Source organism: Copadichromis virginalis, linkage group LG23 (assembly GCF_057382275.1).
Source record: "Copadichromis virginalis isolate Kocher_CV1m ecotype Utaka linkage group LG23, C_Virginalis_male_GT1.1, whole genome shotgun sequence".
Lineage (NCBI taxonomy): Eukaryota > Metazoa > Chordata > Actinopteri > Cichliformes > Cichlidae > Copadichromis > Copadichromis virginalis.
In genome coordinates, this window is record NC_140639.1 from 21166737 (window position 1) to 21188458 (window position 21722).

The 21722-nt window shown below is 40.7% G+C and overlaps 1 protein-coding gene across 5 annotated transcripts in view; it reads right to left on the bottom strand.

The window, feature by feature from the left end:
* agap1 (ArfGAP with GTPase domain, ankyrin repeat and PH domain 1) overlaps positions 1 to 21722 on the bottom strand; it is a 189483-nt gene that overhangs the window by 59933 nt on the left and 107828 nt on the right. For all 5 annotated transcript variants that reach the window (XM_085448188.1, XM_085448187.1, XM_085448186.1 and 2 more), the window contains 3 exons: positions 17893 to 18020; positions 16614 to 16769; positions 14987 to 15079 (listed from right to left, as the gene is read on the bottom strand). In XM_085448188.1, coding sequence (XP_085304314.1) covers positions 14987 to 15079; positions 16614 to 16769; positions 17893 to 18020 — 377 coding nt within the window. The remainder of the gene's footprint in view (positions 1 to 14986; positions 15080 to 16613; positions 16770 to 17892; positions 18021 to 21722) is intronic.

Sequence of the window (21722 nt, forward strand, 5' to 3'; positions counted from 1 at the left end):
GGAATTTGGAGTTGGTGCATGCAGCTATTTTCATACAGATGTTAGTTTTTATAAGTAGCTGTATGCTCAAAAAGCTCAGCTGTTTAGTTATTGTTTCTTCAGAACATCAAGCTTGTTGCAAAGGTCAGTGTCCTTTCCTTCAGTTCTTTATTAGAGCTCTGATTTAAAAAATAAAGGATACTATGCGCTGGATCTATTTTGTCTACACTTGTTGGAGATTTTCTGAGCGTTTGAGTCCAAAATGTGAATGTCTGGAAGCTTAAATAAGGTTTTCTTTAATGGTCTTTATATTTGATTCAGTTGAATTTTTCACTCTGAAATAAAAAGTTTTCTGTACATTAAATGGAAGGAAAACAATTTATTAAGCACATAAACTGCTCAGCTGTTTCTTATTTCACTGGCTTGAAAAGTCATGCCCTTCACCTGGATCAAGGATTCGACAGAGACCCTTTGGGCCAACGCCTCTTTAACCATCTGAGACCTGATATGTTGTTGCTAAAGATAACATGATAAAGGTGAAAACTCTATCTAGAATCTCTCCAAAAATGCTAGATCCAGATCAACTCCTAAAATTTATCACGCCTGTGGGGCCAAGTAAACCTTTGTTAAAAGGTTTTTTGTCCATAGCTTTATGAGTATCCCTGCTAACAAAAAAGGAAAGCAATAATAACTTCCACAGCGGATATGATCGTTCAAAATACCCCTGAAAAATATGGTTTAATATGGCAATTACATCTGTACAGACTGTGAAAGCAAATGTGATTAAAAAAAAAAGATACATGATACAAAATACATATATTGCAGAGCAATATTTAATTTTAAAGTGTAAAAGAGTAGGAACAGAAGGATCTAATCTCGCTTTTGAATTTCTGTCCATTTAAACAGACAGAAATTCCCTACAAAGCCCCAGTTTTAGCTTTTAAAGGGTCAAAATTGTTTTCTGCCCTTCAGTCTGTTTTTATCCTTTCTGGCTTAAAGTTAGATCACTACTACCTGAAATAATCCTCTAGCTGTTCTGTATAATTAATTTTACGGATATTTTCCACTAGGGCTGGGTATCGTCACTGATTTCTAGCATCGATTCGATTCCGATTCGATTAGAATTGGGGGAATTTTGCCTCAGACAGTCAGAATATTATAATTCAGATCATGCATCAGTACATTTCCATGTTTTTATATCTACAAAAAGAAAGCTGACACTTGCGAGACTTTATCAAGGGTGTAAGCATCACAGCAGATGCCTTTGTGTCAAAGTAACTGAGGATAAAACACAGAAAAACATGAAGGTGATTTTCCTGGCCTGGGATTTCTAAAAATATTCTGCAGTAGATCAAAAACGAAAGAAAACCATGGATCAACATATGAACATTATGCTGCTGAAGTGAAGCAGAGCAAAGTCACAGAGGTTGGATTAGAGACACGGCCAAGCGTTTTGCAATTTTGCATAATTTAAAGTTTTAATTTGCTCAGTAGCCTTTTGAACAGCAGATATGAGGCTCTCTGTTCGGAAGTAAGTAAAAGGAAAAAAAACAGCAGCCGACATCACTGTAAACAACGGTAGACTTGTGCGTGACAAGCAAGTGAATAATGCAGAAAAAAGATTTTTAGACAGGAAACTGTTCTTGAAGTACACTGAGAGAGAGAGAGAGAGAGAGAGAGAGAGAGAGAGAGAAGTGTGATTTTATTGTGGTGGAAGCAAAACAGCAAAAGTCAGAGGGAGTCCATGACGATGTGTTTGTGAAGCGTAGTTTGGATCTTCTTTTGCTGCTGGTTCGGTCAATATTGTTTGGAGAGAGATAAAACCTACAGCTTCAGAATCAGCGCAAAAAGGGCGTAAACACAAAATCAGCGAGCTGTCGGCTTTCAGCCCCGACCGTGTCCGTGCCATCGGGTGAGAAAGGCGACATCTCACTGATTCTGCTCCGTCGGTGGTAGGGGTGGGTTTTAATAATCGATTCATCGATTAAAAGTGATTCTGGCTTGGATAACGTGATATCGATTCATAAAAATTCTTTTTTATATAAATGTATTTTTCCTTTTGCTCACTTCCCTGTATCCCCATGTAATGTCTGTGCTATATGTGTAAGGTCGGGGGGGGGGGGGGGGGGGGGGGGGGGGGGGGTGTCCCATTTCACTGCAGGGCAACCTGCATGTGACGAATAAAGCTTTGATTGATTGACTTCCGAAAAGAAAACCTAATTTCTGCCGTTCAATACTGAACAAATGTAAACTTTTTAAAATTATGCAAAACGCTTAGCCGTGTCTCTAATAAAACCGCTGTAGAATAGAATAGAATAGAATAGAATAGCCTTTATTGTCATTGTACAGAGTACAACGAAATTGGAGTGCCACTCCCTTGGTGCAAGTTTCAATAATAAATATAAATGTAAAATATAAAAAGTACAAAAAAAACAATCGTAAGTACTCAAACAATAGTATGTACAATATATACAGGATAGCAGCATAATATAATGACAGTGACGGTATGGAATAGGTTCAATTGTTTTTGTGCTTATTTACTACGGTGATAGCTCTGGGAAAGAAGCTATCCCTGAATCTGTTTGTCCTGGTTTTATGTGACCTGTACCGTCGGCCTGACGGTAATAGTTCAAACAGTTGGTTGCTGGGGTGAGAGTGGTCCTTGATGATATTGCCAGCTCTGCTGAGGTACCGAGAGTTTGCAGTGACCTCCAGGCTGGGCAGAGAGCAGCCAGTGATCTTCTGGGCTGTGTTGATGACCCTCTGCAGTACTTTCCTGTCTGCAGCTGAGCACCCTGCATACCATGTTGTTATGCCGTACGTTAGGATGCTCTCTATTGTGGCTCTGTAAAATGTCACCACCAGCAGCCTCTCCTCCAGGTTGTTCCTCCTGAGCACTCTCAGAAAGTGGAGACGCTGCTGGGCCTTTTTAACCACCGCTGTAGTATTTGCAGTCCAGGAGAGGTCATCAGATATCTGCACGCCCAGAAACCTCATGGAGTGTACCCTCTCCACACAGCTCCCGTGAATGTAAAGTGGGGCCGGGTCTGCTCTGCCCTTCCTGAAGTCCAAGATAAGCTTCTGTAGCTTCAGAGGTAATGTTCATAAATTGATTAATGGTTTTCTTTCGTTTTTGATGTACTGCAGAATATTTTTATAAAATCCCAGGCCAGGAAAATCACCTTCATGTTTTTCTGTGTTTTATCTTCAGCTACTTTGACACAAAGGCATCTGCTGTGACGTTTACACCTTTGATAAAGTCTTGCGTGCTCAGCTTCCTTTTTATAGATACAAATTATAATTATAATATTTCTGACTGTCTGAGGGAAAATTTCCCAGATTCAAATCGAATTGAATCGAATCGAATCGAATCGATTCAGGACCTTGTGAATCGGAATAGAATCGATTCTAGAATCAGTGACGATACCCAGCCCTAGTCGGCGGGTCCGCGCTGTGTGTTTACGTCTTTGTGCAGAATACCTGCTCTCATTTACTGTTTTAGCTGTTTGGTGGTTGTTGTAAATTGTTTGAGGTTCAACCTGAAATTCTGGCGTTTCGGGCAAAATAAATTTATATTAAAAGATCGATTCAGGATTTTAAAGAATTGATATCACGTTATCCAAGCTAGAATCAATTTTAATGGATAAATCGATAATCAAAACCCACCCCTAATTTTCACAGCCTGACATCAAAAATGTATTCTGATGTGTTTTGGTTGCATAATAGAAGAAAAGAATTAAAAATCAGTGGGGAAAAAATGTTGCTTTCATCTACATTTTGTGTTAATAGACGTCTCTGCATTGAATCATATCTGTTATTAACCTCTGTCTCTCTTCCACAGCATGTCTTTCATCCTGTCTTCCTTCTCTCACCCCATCCGGTCGCAGCAGATGGCCCCGCCCCTCCCTGAGCCTGGTTCTGCTGGAGGTTTCTTCTTGTTAAAGGGGAGTTTTTCCTTCCCACTGTCGCCAAAGTCCTTGCTCATTGGGGTCATATGATTGTTGGGTTTTTCTCTGTATCTATTATTGTACGATCTACTGTACAATATAAAGCGCCTGGAGGCGACTGCTATTGTGATTTGGCGCTGTATAAATAAAATTGAATTGAATACATTTTAAGATTTTACCTGAATCCTAAAACAAAAAGTGAAATATTTTTGCACTACAGGATCAAAAGAGAAAGTAAATTGAAACAAGACAATGGAGCATTAAGAGGTGGATGGTTGATCACCACCAAACGAAACTGAGAGATGAACCAACATCTTTCACAGACCTTCACCTAAACCCGGGTTTTGGGGAGGGAGACGTCAGTGGATTAATTTTGTCCATTCATCCTGAGGATGACAAGCGATCAGTTTGTGCGAGAGGAAGGCTAATTGAACGCCACGTTGAAATCCTCATGATGGGTAATATCTTTCATTATTCACCTCCCCGAGCTTAGTGACACACTTATTTTACCTTCAGGAGGAGGAGAGGGGGGAGCAGCTATGACAGCTCACAAGGTCTCCACATTGGAAAATAGATGTGGGGAGATAAATACATCCTCAGATATACTCTCTCCCCTCCGACTGAGGCACTTCTCCGCCCTGGTGAAGTATTGTGGGGTAGTGCTTAGGAAAAGGTCGCTAGCTCCAGGGAGCGGGAAGATGAAGTCATTTGTTAAGCAACAGAAAACGTCCGAGGGCATCAATGAGGATTCTTCTCTGGAGAACAAAACAAAGGGGCATGAAGGGTCTGTGTTGGGTTTCAGTCGGAAAGAAAGCAAACAAGGATGGATAGACAAATAGATGTAGACAGACAACCCCCCAAAAAACAAAACTCCCCGAGACACTCTCTACCTTCACTTCTTTGCCTCGGTTGAAGTATTGTGGGGTAGTGCTTAAGAAAAGGTCGCTAGCTCGGGGGAAGCCAAGAGATGAAGTCATTCGTTAGACGACGCATCGGAAAGGCTCGTACCTGAGGGTCTCTGATTAAAGACCACAGCTGTCACATGTCCGGCATGTTCGAGGACGAACATATTGCACAGAAAATGATTTCTGAGGCGTAAAGGTGTGCTCACAAGACACAACTTTTACCTCTTTGTCTGAAGCTAAAACTGAGGAACATGAACAGTAACATGAACCATAATTCCTTCTTCCATTGTGTGAGTCAAATTAGAAGGAAAACTTTTCTCCTCTTGGAGGCTGCCTGCCTATTGATACAGACTAATCTACTCTCTAATCACTCAATCACCCCCCTATTTTGCTCAGACAATGGACTCTACCGGGGCCTCCTGAAGAGTGTGACAGCGGATCTTGGAGGAGATACGGGGCAGGCAATATCACTGGACAAACCCTCCACAGAACAGGATGATCTCAAAGGAGCTAAGGCCCTTTTGTTCTTCAACGTCCCTCGAGAGCAGGAGGCTAAATTAGAGGTGTCACCCCCCGCCGACAGAGGAGTGCGAGGGGGGTGACGAGAAAGGGATCCCTTCTGTATCATGGTGGCCATCTGATCCAGCCTGAGCAGCGTCTGCAGGTCATCTATCATCCTCTCAGACAAGAGGACAGAGTGTGAAATGTTCACTCCTCTAATCTCCAAGAAGACAAAAAGAGAAAATAAAGGAAAGGGGCCGATGCTGTCTGACTTACTCCAGGTAAATATCCTCTTTGTGGGAAGCAACTGAAAGCTCTTTGACCCCCTGCTGCAGGTCATAGTAGGTAGATCTTCTTCACAGTGGTTTAGAGTAGACTGGTGCCGTTTGTCACAGATTAGAAAACGAATCAGAAAATCCGGGTGGACTTTTCAAAGGCAGTCCAAAACTAAAGATCATGTCTTTATGGATGACTTGAAAGTGCAATCACTAGGTCCTGGAATTAGGCTCTTTTGAATGTAGGAACTTTTTTGCAGTTTTACTAATTGTTGAAGACAATGTTGCCTTTGAGTTCTTACAACTCAAATCTTTTTTCACCCTCCAAGATATGATGCGACACTGACAACTGTCACTTAAAGTGTAAACAACGACAAAACATCTAAACATCTGTGCTACCAAGATGGAAAATTAAACTGTAAGAACACAAAAAGTAATTTTGCTCTACCAACCACTGAACTTCGTGGCTCCCAATACTATAATTCCTGGAATTCCATATATCCATTGCCTTTGGTTTATCTGAACTTGGGCAGCAAGCTAATCAAAGATTTTTTAGAGATCCTTCTTTCAAGCTTCTCGCTTTCCAGTTCCTTCTGGGAAATTCCATAGCATTCCCAGACCAGAAAAGATATATAAACTCTTCAGCAGGTCGTGGGTTTACCCTGGGGTTTCTTCATATTTGGGCTTGCTTCTAAAACCACCAAAGGGAGCTATCCTAACTATAAACCTGAACTACCTTTCAACATTAACCACTGGCATTCTTATCTGGTAACTGTCTGCGGATGCTTAACCTCCAGGTATTTCCCTGAATGGCTTAGTCTGAACGTCGTCAGGGATTGGTTTTTAGAAAGTGTACAGCTAATGTGAGCATGCTAGCAGGTAGTCTTCCATTACTGTTCTCTTTGTCTCCTTCTCTCATCTTGCAATGTATTAATGTATTTCCGGTTTTCAAACTAAATATGAATCAAACATCACTCATTGATACCTGACAAAAACAAGCCCTTTTTGCTTTTTCTGACAAAAGGTTAAAAATGTGATAATAAAAGTCAAATTATTTATGATGGGTTTTGCTTGAGAATTGACATACAGGGTGTTAAGTGCCTGCATTTAGTGTGGACAAGGTTTTTTTTCTTGTGTTGAGAAAGGTTAATGTAATTATTTTTGGGCTTTTATTTGACAGTGAAAAGTGAAATAAAATAAGAAATGTGGGTGGGGAGGCTATTAATGACACCACATGGAGTTTACATCTTGTTACTTTGTTCCCACAGATTCGTCCACAGGTTGGTGTTTTTGCACTTAAAATTGATTGAATATTCATTTTTCAGCCAAGACCCTATTTATGATTATTTCTTCGCAAACTAAGGATTAAAATCAAATTAAACTGTGAGTGTTCTGGATGCAGAGTTATTAAGATTTATTTTCCATGATTAAAACAACAAATAAAGGAAACTGAACGGCCCTGGTGGAGCTCCAGTTCTTTTGATTCATTTCTTTCCATGTGGTTCTTGACCTGATCACTACAAAGGATGACAGGAATAAAAAAAAACAAGATTTGTTGCCTCGAAGTAAACAGTAAAAATCATTAAAAAACCACCACAGCAGAGGGCAAACCCCATAACTACCATCAAAACACACTGACAGCCACGCAGCAGCTTCAGGCTCCATGACAAGGTCACTGTTGATGAGGCAAGGACAGCGAAGGGCAAGCCCAGGGGAGCAAGACGCAGACCAGATCAAATAAAACACCACAGAAGAAGAGGGGGGCTGAAGAGGGGCTGATTTATCTGATAAGAGTTCTGGGTAATTAATTAGAAACTCAATTATCCAAACCTTACTTCAGCAGTCTCAATTCATTAGTGGATAAAAAACCTCGCCCCTCGCTCGGCTCGACGCTCGGTGAGAGACAGGATGTGAAGGAAACATGACTCCTCTTCCTCTGCGAGAACCCTTCAGGTCACCGCCGGGCACTTTTGTCCAGCTTTTCATCAAATAAGTGTAACAACACACCCAAACACACACACTTTCTCATACGGTGTGAAACAACAAAGCGACCACAGGGACACTTCCAGCGAGCTCAGAGCAACACCTCCGTGCCAAACAAAAACTCGGGATTGCTCCATGGAGACTGCCACGCAGCGGCGTAATGAGCACAGTCTAAAAATGCTCTTTGATTGACGCCTGTGTTCCTTGTTTTAATTATTTCTCAAACTAAAAAGGGAGAGACATCCCTCCAACACATCTTCCACCCACCGCCACCACCCCCCAAAAAATCTCATTTCCAGGGGTTAGTGTGCATGACAAAAATGTCATCATGGCCAAAATGGCTCCGAGCGGTGACAACCTTTCCCAGGGAAATGATATTTTTCCAATCCGGCGGAAGGCGGATCATGTCACCCTCGTTAAAGCCTTGATAGCAGGTCTTTAATATTCACCGTCTTAATTAGGGCTGCAGTTAATTTCATTAAATTCTTTGGCTGCTAAATGAAGCAGATTATGAGACATCTTTTATTGCGAAGCGTGAAATTACAGCCTGCCCGCTGCCAATGGCGGGGCGAAACTAATGAATTACAGGGTAAATAACACCCGAATTAACCATCCAATTTAACTCCTTACAAAGCGCCCAGCGCCGAGGGGGGACGAGTAGACTTGTCAAAACCACCCAGCCCCGTGCTCGTCTGCAACCCCGCGAGAGGCAATTACAAGCACGACACTAATCAGCTCCTCGCAGGAAGAAGGCGACAGCATCCAAAAGCCTTGAGACTTCAGACTCCAAGTGGAGCTCAGGAGGAGATGCAAAATGTTCATTTACAGGAGGAGGTCGTCTCGGTGGAGGTCAGGGAATCTATTAACAGTTCTTCTACAAAGCATCAGCGCTAAAGTAGGGATGTCGGACAGGTCAGAGATCTGTTTGGAGGTTGTAACATTTCTAGCTGCATACTTGGAGCTTAGTTTGAAGTCCTGGTTGGAGAGTTCTGAGGTCTAATATGAGTTTTACACATCTGTTTCCTCTAGGTGGGAAAACAAACAAGCCAGATATCTTAGGAAGTCTGGAAGACTCATCTGCAGATGTGCAAAAAGGTAATCTCAATCAGATAGATGAGGCAACCAACATGACAACAGAGTTACGATTAAAACTACAAAATGCAGCACAAAGGTCAAATACTGATAGACAGACTGCTGGGGAGAGGGATTTCTGTTTACAGGAAGCACATCAAGTAAATGGCAGTGAATCCGCATATTCAACTGACCGGAAGGTAGCTGGCATAAACATAAATGAACGCACAAAGAAAAATGCTATCTGTTGCTTCTAATTTTCTCTCTGAGAGATCATTTTAGATGTTAATACAGTCCACATCACAAATCTTTGTAGCTAGCAATGCAATGCAGAAAAAGAAGAAGCCCTGGGAGTTACAGTTAGTGAACATGTGGTCCTAACAGGCCGCTTTAGAGCCACTAGCAAAAGAACCATGCAAATTAACACATAGTAATTTGGGAATTCAGCTGAACAAATAATTACTTATTTATCAATTTATTATTTTTTTCAATATCTGTTCAGGCATTTTCCTTATTTTTTTTAATTTCACTTCATTTTACTTTCAGTTTGCTTTTTCTTTGCATGCCCTTATTGTTCCTTAATAACTAGATAAATGACAAAGTAAATAAATAAAGGAATATAAATAAATGTAAAGGCAAATTAAATTAGGATAATCAATTTATCAACTTTTAATTTACATTAATTATTTTGATGCATTTAATAGAGTGATTTTTTATTATTATTTATTATTGATTTTGGCACCTGCAGTCCTCCATACTTTCCTACCTGAAGTTTACATGAGTTTTTAAGCAAGGTAATTATCATACTGATGACAGAGGCCTGTGAAACTCATGAATAAAGTAAGATAAAAAGGATCCAGAGAAATATTCAAAAATCAATTAGATAAAGTTTTAAGAATTTTAAGTTTCTGTTTTGATTTTGGCAGTGTTTGTCCTCCCTATTTCTCAGGTGAGTTCAGTGAACCTTCCCAAAGTAAATAAAGGTTTACAGAAAAAAAGAGGGGAAAAAAACCCCCCAACAACGAGCACCTCTCCAGTGTGTCCGGTCCCAGAGGCTCGGCTGCTGTGTCGAAGGAAATTAATTTGTTAGATTGTTGGTTTTCAAAGCACCTCGGTCAGCCGCTTGACAGAGACATGAGCGAGCCTCTCCCTCTCTCTCCGGTAATTATCGGCTAATTAGTGGCGTGGAGCAGATGTCGGAGGAACCCTGCGCCGTCAACAGCCTCTGTAAACAAAGCTGGACGCATCCGCTCACTTCAAAAAAGAAGAAGAAGAAGAAGAAGAAAAACAAAAAAACGACCAATCGGGTGTTGGTACAGCCAGCATTTCCTCTGTGGCTTCGAGTCGCAGTGGAGCATCTTCGCAGGAGGTTTCAGCTTCAACACCACATGTGTTTCCTGCTTTGGTTCATCGTGCAGGTGGCAGACGTGAATGTAATCCCTCAGAGAGTTCATTAGCATAAACATGTTCATTATTAAATCAAATATTCCTTACAGAATGGTGAGCGGATGGATTGGAAAATTTCCAGGTTATAATACCACATTTGAACGCACCACTCTGGAGCTTCACTTGCATTTGCAAACATATTTAAGTGGTTTACTCCTCGGTGGTTTAAAGAAGTAAAGAAGTAGGAACAGTTTATATGTCCTCTTGTTCCGGCTTTAGACAGCAGCTCAATAACCCTTCTTGTCCTCACAAACAGCACCGCATGATAAAAGTGATGTCACTTCCGCTGGCACAAGCCGTACTTTCGTGTCATTACAGCCCGTCATGTAGCTCTCAGTTGTTGTAACCTCACACGCTTTACTGTTGCTGCCAAAGAGGTGTACGGAGATCATAAATAAATAAATAAATTGACTGATTAAAAAATAAAATAAAAGCAAAGCTGAAGTGATGCTGTCACCATCTTCCAATGTGGAAACAACAACATTATATTGTATAACAGGGACATAACACTTAAGTGGCTTTGTATCACATTTAGACAGAGATCATGTTAGCAAGCAAGCTACGCTTAAGAAGCTAGCAGCTACAGTACACTTAAACATAGCAGGAAATTTGACTATCCAAGAAAAAACATGTTCAAAATGGGCAATATATTTGATTCATGGAGGGTTTGTTTAGTTTCAGGGATCAATTGCAACCCTGAGTTGTTTTTGTTTACGCTAATGCTAGCATGTCTGTTAAATGAAGCATTTTTAAGCTACGTCACATAACAACACCTCTGAGAGTATAAAACAGAAACCTAAACCTAAAGACCTCTGGTTGTATAGAAGAAAACAGCCCTCGTCTGCCTTGATCTCTGTCCTTTCCTGATCAGTTAAGGGGCTCAGTTTTTATTTTTAAGTTTTACTGAATAAAACATGATGTTCATTAATACATTTTAGTCTAAGTGTCAGAAAGGAGGATAAACTTCTAGAAAGGAAACCGAAGGTCTTAGAATTACTGTGTCCTGATTAACTGACTAATCACTGGATCAATCAGAAAAAAATGGGCCGGTTTTCTTTGTCTCATGAAACCAAACCAAGTGTCTTTACTTTTACTGACAGTCTTTGTGTCATTTTTTTACACTGAAAACCAGACAAGAAAAAGAAAAACTAGAGACAAACCTTCGCTGCTGTGAATGCTACTCATGACCAGCGTGTTTATGTGTTTGTGTGAATTTGTTTTGGCTAATAGTGTCAGAGTCGAGATCCGCCCTGTTCTCATTACAGCCACAGTGACCTGGCCTCTGTCTCTGTGTGTGCGTGTATGTGTGTTGTCTTAATGAGCTCTGGACTCTCTTAACGAAGGCGTTCCCCTTTAAGAAGTGAACCGCCGTCACCTCGAGTTGTCGAGTGTCACGCTAAGAGTCGCTCTAATGAGATCAGGGCGGGCAACAAGTGGCTCAGACACACACACATTCAGGTACAACACATACACAGGTGACACTAATAAACTGGAAAGAAGAAGAAGGTGACTGGTGACAGTGAGAAGACAGCTACTACTCCAGAAATTCTACAGAAACTCTATAGAAGAAGACATTAAAGTCCCCCCCTCTTTCTGTTTGATTGACAGGGCAACAAACATAATAGAGGTTTATTCATTGAAACATTTATTATGAAGCTTCGATTTCAGATTTTCATTGTTTAGTGAGGACCTTGATGCTGCTTTTTAAGGCCAGCTGCCTTCTACCTCGACAGTACAATGTTAATCAGAGGCCAGTTTAGTGGTCATGAGATCAAGATGGGTTTTGCAGAAAGATTTCAGACTGAAAATGTCCCTGACAAATTTAATTTAAAGTAGGAAAAGTTATCACAGCCAGTGAAAGAGATGTTGTATAATTTTTACCAGCAATTTGAATGGTGTGAACTGCTTCTTTCTTAAAGATGAAGCTTAAACCTCCAAAAAAAAAAAAAAAAAAAAAAAAAAATGAAACTAAGCACCAGAAATTGCCCTTTCCCTAATGTCCACTAGGGGCTGGCTCCAAAACTGAGGCAATCACCATGTTCAAATATCTAACTCGACAGCACAAATAAACATTACAGCTCGTTACAAAAAATGTCTTGTATTCTATTCATAATGGCTGCAAAGGGGGTTAATTTTACTGTGTTTGGATTGTTGTGTGTAGTTTTGTAATAAATAGAATTACATCATCAGCATATAGTAATAGCTTATGCTCAGTCTGTACCTTTCAGGAGATTTTTAATGCAGTTATTCGTAGCATTTTAGTAAACAAGTTAATTACTAACAACTCACTAACTATCATCTGTTCCTGTGTCTATATAGTTTATGAATAGAGCTCGCTAATCAGGCATCAACATGGTCATAGTCATAATTGAGGTTTTATAAAGCAATGGGTGAATCCACACCTCTGGGTTATTAAGATAAAAGCTACTGTTTTGTTTTTTTTAATTTAGAAATGTTTTTATTTTTTTTGTCATGAAAATTTGTAGAGTCAGCAAGGCGCCTCTATGGGTAAAGATGCCAAATTTGAATAGTGGCTTCTACTAGTTACACACAATTTGCCAATTTTTGCACATTTCAGGTCAATAGATGGTAGTTTAATTTAATTTTGTTTTATTTTTAATTTCAGTGCAGTTTAATTTAATGTAGCCTGTTTATTTTCTCTTTTTATGAGCTTTTTTTAATACTGAACATTTCAAGGTGCAAGCAAATAAAATAAGTTTAGTAAAACACCTGGATGAGAAAATAATGGGTTCGTGCTTCGAGACTAAAAGGTGAGGGAGAGAGTCTCATTAAAAACAAGTGTGAGTACGATGCTAATGACACACACACACACACACACACACACACACACACACACACACACACACACACAGATGCAGACACACATACAGAGAGTAAAATGGAGTGCAAATGGAGCGATAATGGGGAAAAGGTAGTTGAACCTTGAATGTGAAAAGCAGCCTCTTTCCTAACACACACACTGTGCATTTAAAACACACGCGGTGTAATGAGGCAGCAGGTCAGCGGTGTGTTGAGCCAGTGTCGACACTGAGGAGCAGGCAGGAGACGAGGCGAGAGCGGCCACAGGGAACCATCAAATCAATTAACGTCCACTTCCAAAAAATACAACAGGAGGAAGCTCTGCGCTCAGCCTCGCAGCGCCTCCTCCTCCTCTTCTCACTCTGCTCTGGAGGAGGCGGAGTCTGCGTCCAGCTTTATTAGCATGAATTTGGATAACGAACAGTGGTCCTCTGACTGTGAGGTTAGGATGTGAGGCGAACAGAAACATTTTTCACCTGATGAAATCTGTAGTTTCATGTGTTCACTACATGTTAATATTTCTGGATCGACATCAAGCATCCAGAAGAAATGAAATAATCTCAAAAAATCTCAATATTCAGATTTTAAATTTCTCTAATAATTCGAGAGTTATTTTAGTTATTATTATTATTTATTTAAAATAAAAGGGTGCTGGCGACACCTTTTTATTTTTTTATTTCACCAAAAATTATACATTTATACATTTTCTCGCTGACACTTCAATTTTAATTTGAGTAAATTATCTTTTTTTCATGTTTTTGTTCCATAAATTTTTTTAATTTTGAACTGAATTGGAATTAAGTCAAGAGAATATAATTGTTTCCTAAATTTTTAAGATGCTTAAAAAAAGTTGACATAGTGAGAAAATCTAATTTGTTGTTAATCTTTGAGTTTTTGTTTTTTTAATTGAGTTTTTCCCTCACAGTATATAGCCACTATTATGTTTTAAACCAGTTATATGATCCTCTGATAGCACACACATAGTTAGTACTGTTATGATCTCAGATAATTACTGTAGAATAACATCTTAGTGAGGATACTGGAAACACAACAGCTGATTGACATTAAAATACTGAAAAACCAGAGATAAGTAAAATAAATTTAATTTGGAATGAAGTAACCAGTGATTTAGCAGAAGTCATAATTCCCACATGACCTGAACACAGCATAGACTAAAGCAGCAGAATAATCTGTGTGAACGTAATGAGGTGCTCGTTTAAAAATGAAACCTGGCACGTTTCAGCTGAGCTCCATTTTCAGATGATTAACAACATAATGTAACGTCTTTCTGGCGCTCAAACAGCCCGCTGAGATCCACCGCTGCATTACCACCACAGAAGAAGAAAAAGAATAAGACGACGAAAATGCAATTGAAGCCACTGGGAGCTGAAGAGGGATTTTCACACGTTCTGCTGCAATTACTGTCGACGCCGCTGTGCGATCACAGCGGGCTCGTTTCTTAAACGCCGACCCCGAACACAAACAGCAGCCCCTCTCTCGCTCTCTCCTGTCGAGGCGGCGCCTAATCAGAGATGCGATTTGTTCATTAGGAGAGTACAAACGAGGCCGCGGCAGCGACTCGAGAGGCCACGATTAGAGCTCGCTAATTGCCTGATTTGCTCGTCAGGAGACCCCCTCCTCACTCTCTGCTGCTCCACACAAGGGGAGCTTGTTTGCAACAAATTAAGAGCCACTTCAGGTGCTCTCCTCGCTGTCGCAGCAGGGACGTTTCGCAGTGGAGACGGTCGCCTCTTTCCTCTCCTTCTTTCATTCCTTTAAAACGGCGCGATCAAGCAGCTCAGGAAGGAGAAGAAGTCCAGAGAAAAGGAAGCGGCTTTGAAGGGAGAAGAGAAGCGGGAGATGAATGGATGAACAGAGGGAGGGGAGGAAGAAACAGGAGTGACGGCGAATCCGTCCCTCTCCTTCTCCTAATGATCTGGTTGGAGGACCCAGGAGAGCCCCTCACTCTAATTGATGTCAAGTGTGTGATTTCACTGTTAATCAAGGCCGAAGCTTCAAACACACAGAGCGAGCGAGCAGAGTAGACAGGAAGTCTCACCTGTTTGATGGGGATGGCTCGCCCGCTGCCGATGCTGTCGGCTCGAGCCTCCAGGCCCTTCTTGTCCTTGTCCGCCTCGTTCGCCTTTCTCGACTGTGGAGAAGACCAGATAAGAAGAGTTAGTATCAACACATCAGGCAAAAACCACAACATATCAGTTTAGTAAAAGTCAACAGCTACTGCAGACATGTCTGATATGTAGAGTGATTAAATCATCTTTAGTCAAGAAAACTCTAAAAAATCCTGGAAGAGTTCAAAGAGAAGGGACTAACTGATGATTCAGTTACTAAAAATATACTGATTCCAGTTGACTGATTATTCATTTAACATGTCATCAAACAACAAAGGCCAACTTGGGCTTAGACATAAAAGTACCAAAAGCTGCTACTCGATGTCCACTAGAAGCTGGCTCAAAAAGCCAGTCAGTCCCCATAGACTCACATATTAAAATGCCCAACTTTACACCCAAAATATATGATGGCTGTAAAAGCCAGCTACAGAAACTGTTTTGATCTCAAAAAATATATTTCCCCCATCATACAGGATAGGGGGTGAATTTCTTTACAACTTACCTGTTTAAATTGTATTAAGTTGAATTAAAGTGTTTTTTATTAGGTGCAGCTGTAGCTGCAAAGCTTTACCTCAGATAGCTGGAGTCCCTGAAACTGGACTGTGTTTGAACTGATTGAAATTTTATAATAAACAGCATCACATCATCAGCATACAGTGACAGTTTACTTTCAGTCTGTGACTTTGCTCTTTCAGTTCGTGCTCAGTAAAATGTGGAAGATATTCACACCAGCTATTTTCCAACAGCTGATGAATCTCATGTGCTCAAACTGGAAGCTCTGAAAGATTTTACAGTAGGAAAGAAAAAAAGAATGAAAGAGCGACTTTTTTACACGACTTTAGGGAGTTTTAAAACATGTAAACATGATCATTTATAAGGTCAAGAGGACGTAAAGTTCTTTCTCAATACCACAGACAAAGAAAAAGAAAAGCCATTTGTGCATCAAGCCATCAAGTCACCACGCAAAGCAGTTTGGTTAATCTACAGGTGCTTCCAAGCCTCACGGGTTTATCATGAAAATGTAACAATCAAATGCTTGGGAGGAACAAGAGAGTAGACACACGCACACGTTTCACATTTGATGTCAGAGAAAATAATACTCTTTTGTGACTTTTATACTTTATAGCAGAAGTCATAAAACAACTTTGGATGCAGTCTATGATAATCTTATGCTATATAAAACTAAAACAATTTAGCTTTAACAAAAGACTATGACTAAAACTAACACTAAATTAGCTGTTACAGTTAACATTGCAAAACTGAAACGGGCAGCAAACTGCAATCGTGCTTTATTAAAACTATTTCTGGGACTCCCATATAGCGAAAAATCAGGTATTTCAAAACTGTTCTTGGATTTAAAATCAGGCGTAATAATGAGAACATTGAGTGGGAACGTTTGAACCTGGACAGATTCCTAATATTTAGTCTCTTTTTATAAATTTACACGCAAAAGCTTTGTGATAGATTAGAAATGATGTCCATAACTACAAAACCGGAAGTCTGGTGCAATATTTTTTTCCGTGGCTTCTGTGGGCTGCGTGTTTGATGGCGACTCACGGTGAAGAGGTTGGAGCGGCGTTTAGACTGCTTGCGGACGGGTGTTGGCGTGTTGGTGGTCTGCGGGACGTCGATACGGAGCTCCTTCTGGCTGGTGCTCGGTGTTGACGGCACAGATGACGAGTAGTCGCTCAAACTGCCGCCACCATTACTCGTCTGAAAGGACGGAGGAGCAGAAAAGCAGGAAAAGATCAAAGGAGAGAGAGGGAAGCAGAGTCATATTGTTTTAGGGTGAAATCTGAGAGTGTTTTGAAAATGGGGGGTCATGGCTAAGGTGCAGTTTCCTGGAGTACTTGACAGTAATCAGACAGAGCTGAGAAAGCACAGAGGGCCGTCTGTAAGGACAGCGGAGAGATAAACGCCACTCTCTTGGGGGACGCGGGAGCTGAGCGATGGCTTTTTAATGAGAAATCGATGCAGGACTGAAGGATGAGGATCGAAGTGTTTAACGGCCTGAAGCTCGAGCTGCACACAGTGAGGTTCAGGCAGATGTTGGAGCAGTTTGTTTGTTGTTCATGTTCTCCAGGAATGTGTTTGATTTTTGATATAGGCGTCTTTGCTAAAAGCTATGAACACTGAGTGCAAATGTCTCTTTATTTCAGAAAAATCTGATTGGTTTAATTGATCATTTAGACTAAAGGTCCACTGAGGATTTTTTTTCCAGAGCTTTCAGCTTCATCTCACCATGCTTCAGCAGAGATAGGCTGTGATTTACTGCCAAGACCAAGATTTTATTGCCCTTAGTATCTAGTTAAATCAATTCATTCACAACAACAGTCTCCTCAAGCCAGAGGAAACCCCAACAGTAAGATGGCCCACTTTCAGCAAAAACTTAGTGACGGTGGAAAGGAAAAACTCCATTTTAACAAGAAGAAACCTCCAGCAGAACCAGGCTCGGGTATCTGTTGCGACAGGTTGGGGATGAGAAGAGGGCTCTAACTAAAAAGCCCATTTAGCAGCTGTTCATATCGTCACATGACCTTCATCAGCTCAGACACAGTTCACCAGGTCAGCTAACTCATTCAAACTCTATGGGCTGGTATGGTAACACCTAATGTTACAAATTAACCATCACAAGAAGGATTCATCAGCTCCATTATACTAACTTCTGTATAATGTAATTAGTGCAATGGCACAAAGTGAAGGTGTTCAACTACAATCAAAGAGGCTAGCTGACAACATGTGACATGGTGCCTCTTTAGCTGACTGATGAACCAGCAGTGCTATGTAATGACTGTAAACCAATGTAATGCAAATGTGACTCTGTGTGACCTCTGACCTGGCTGATGTGGACGGCTGACACTTGTGTGGCGCAGACAGACGAGTGACTCGGGGAGTTGGGGAGTGACTTGCAAGGCCCGATGGACAACTGCTGTTTCTTCCTGGTGGCCACGATCTTCTGGGCAACTGCAACACACAAAACACACACAAATCAGACCAAAGTACACCGAAACACTCAGTGAGGTCCAACAACCAGTGAGGTGACTACAAAAAGAAAATATCAGTGCTCAAAGAGGAACATGGTGTCCCCCTTTTAGGTTTTAAAAATCAGCACCACCTACTGCCTGCTGTCATCATCACATCCTCGGGGTGAAGTGTGTTCATGTCTGGCATCATGTAAAAAAGAAAAAAGCGTCTGTGTCTGGTTTTATTGAGCTGTAACCAGCCCCTCTCTCAGTTTGGTGGTTTTATTAAAGTGTATATAAAGCTCAGAGGAGCCGTTTTACAGTCTAAAAGCAGCTAAGGGTTTAACCCAGGAGCCACAAACAAGGCAGTGAAAGTCACCATTTACATTTTCACTTTAATTTAGAAAAGAAAAAAAAAAAAAGGGGGGGGGGGGGGGGGAATCACCTTTTGTCCATTAAAACCCAGAATACGTCTGAAACAAACGTGTCTGTTTGAATTCCTAATTCTTCTGTCATTGTTTTAAATTAGGCATCTTCCACATTATAACCACATGGAGTCTCTTAACATCATTTCTACTGATGTTTTTATGATCCTCAGTACAACTCAAGTCAGGTTGAGGCAGGGAAGATCCAAGCATTCTCTCCTCTGATTGGCTGCTCATAATGGCTGGGGGAGGAGGGTTCTTCATTGACTGACGAGGACCTTTTAGGATATTACCGTAATGGGAGAATAATGACTGCTCGGCACTGTTGAGAGTGGTGGAGGGCTTCAATGTCAGATTTATGATTTAAAATCATACAGTGGTCAGACTAAACCGCACTCTTTCACTTATAATGTTGAACGTCTTCACCAAACATCAGCTGGTGTCCTGAGCACCACCCTGAGGGGACAAAGTACTGCTACATTATGACAAAAGTTTACCTCTCTTCAATCCAATGAAGTGTTTTTAGCTCAAGAATCAGCAGAAGTTTGATTTACACCACTAAAAGTAAGTTTTTGGAAGGCTAGCAATTTTCAATTTAAACGGTTGTTTTATTTGTTGCAATCTGGTGGTTTTATAGAAGGTGATATAAGTTCAAACACCTACTGAAAGGGGCTAACTGGTGGCAGGCAAAGTATAGCTTATATATAGTCCTAGAGACCGGTAGCTGCTTCCATGTGAACAACTAGTTGCTAAGTTGGCAATTGATTGTTGGCTGTTGCCGGGTGAAATCAGTTTCAAAGAGAGTGCTGCACAAAAAACCTGATTGCGATTGGTTTGGTCACCCGTAGATGCAATTGCAATGCCAGCAACCTCTAGCAACTACTTGCCAACCTGTTGGGGACTGCACAATTTTTTCTAGCCGCCCATGGTCGCCATGGAGCTATTAACTGGTCTCTAGGCTTGTGTGTCTGAGGCTGTATGTGGCTACAGCTGGTTTAGCCCTCAGCAGTATATTTCTCACGTTCTCTTCCTGTTTTTCTAATATGCAGGCTGACAGTAGCAATCTAATGTTGACATATATAATTAGCTCCCAAAATCAATGAAAACGTTAAACATTAAGTTGGAATAAACATAGGATAGCGTAGTACTTATATTATTATATTTCAAAATTTCAGAGATTTCCCCCTAAATATCGTCTATTTGTATCACGTCTTTTTGTTTTTCTAGTATTAATTAAATCTTTCGAAATTTCTTCTGTTTTCTGACAACAGTCCTTTACAACTCCTGGAGGAAAACCTGGTCCTTTCAAACTGAAAACAACAGTAAAGGTCTTTGGTTGAATGGTGTTCACACAGCGCGCTCAGTCAGTCAGTCTCACCAGCCTCCGTAAATAATTACACTAAAATCTGGTCCCAGCAGGTCAGCACCAAAGCTCGGAGCGATCAAACTGTTGTGTCTGTCTGATGATGTGCTGGTGGAGCCGAGTGTTGGACAGGAGACAGGAGAGAGTTAAGACTTTAGTGACTCCATTATCTCTGTTCCAATAAACACTGGCCTGTTTCATGCTCTCGCAGATGAAGCCATTGTTTTAATTGGGCTCGTTAAAGGCCCCGGCTTCGTTAATGAGGACCCAGTCGTAAACATTTACCTCCAGGTGACACGGGGCCGAGCCAAGGGCAGCAAAGAGAGAGAAGAAACTCGGAGGTGTTTAAAAGAAGCCTCTGCGGCACGATGGAGCCATTCAGAACAAAAACAGACGATGAAAGGGAGCGAGTCTGATCAAAAATCGCTGCTTTTAGCTCCACGGGATCAACGTTAATGCTGAGACGGTGATTAGCTTGTTTGATGAAGCTTGGACACATTTGGTCTGACACTGATTGCGGGATTTTTCTACTGAATTCGCACCAACAGTTTCTCCTTGATAAGAACACTTTTGTAATTGTCCTCTGCAAAATTTAACAAACTTTCACCACCAGGGGGCACCCATTTACCAGTGTGTGTATTTTGCATAATAAAGGTTACATATCGTATCAGTTGTTATCTTGTGGTGCAGACTGGAATTACAACAAAGTACAGTCTACATCACATCTGTCATACTCAACGCTTGGGGGCCAAATCCAGCCATGTGGCAGATTTAATCCAGCCTAATGATCAATTTAGGTTTTAAAAAATTGCAGAGTTGCCATTTTTATATTTTATGTCGATTCATGTCATACTAGAGGCCTCATCTGTATGTTGCATGTAGACTACAAAAGGTCAAGATCCTTTTATCTTTACTATTGTATTGAAAATACCCACAGTAATCTGATTTTCATTTTCATGCCTTTAAGAAAAAGAAAATTAAAGATTGATTATGTTGGCAGTAGATTATTGTTTGATTAAATTGTTTAATGGATAAACGACTGTTCGTTTACTGAGGCCCTTTTGGGATATGCAACATCATCCAGGACAGTGGGGATGGACTTGTAGACTCCTGGATGGATGGACGGATCTCCTGCCTTTCAAGTGTGTCCCTTTGTAAAAATGAGCTTGACAGCCCTGGTCTAGCTCAGCTTCAGTTTATCTGATTTTGATCAGTTTCTGGAACGTGTGAAATGATTTTGAAGTTCTCAAATCATCTCATATCACCAGAGATTTTCACTGTTGTCTTTATGTGAATGACTTTTCTTCTTCTTCTTCACCAACACATTTTTGTTTTCTTCTGGTTTCGTATCAGCTGCACAATGAAAACAACATCAACGTGCTAACTAACACTGCAAAATCAGTGGACGAATACTAGCTCTGTTCTCCAGTGGAGTTTGTGCTGACATAAAGGAAGGATAAACACTTTTTTAGCATCCGTTCTAACAAATTTAAACATTTGCACTTCCTTGCTACATAATATTTATAATGGCAAAACACTCATTAGTAATTCCTACTACTTATTTCAGTTATTATTGGTATACAGGGACACGTTCCTGGATGTGGTTTCACTTTTGATAGGCTCATGGCGGCTAAAGATCGTCCAATATTCATGTTCATCTAATTAATAAATCCATCCCAACAGATTTTTTTTTTTTTGACAAGGGTAAAGTAAATAGATCATTCAAGTGTTGGATCATTTAACATCTTTAAATTTCTTGTTTTGTTTGAGCAACAGTCCAAAAACGAAACATCTCCAGCTTTTACTAACACCATTTTTTGGAGTTTTCGCTGGTAACGATGTACTGATAGTGACCAGTGGTCAGTTAATGTAGCTCCAGTTAGACTTTTGGCCCTGATCAGAACAAAGTTTGAAT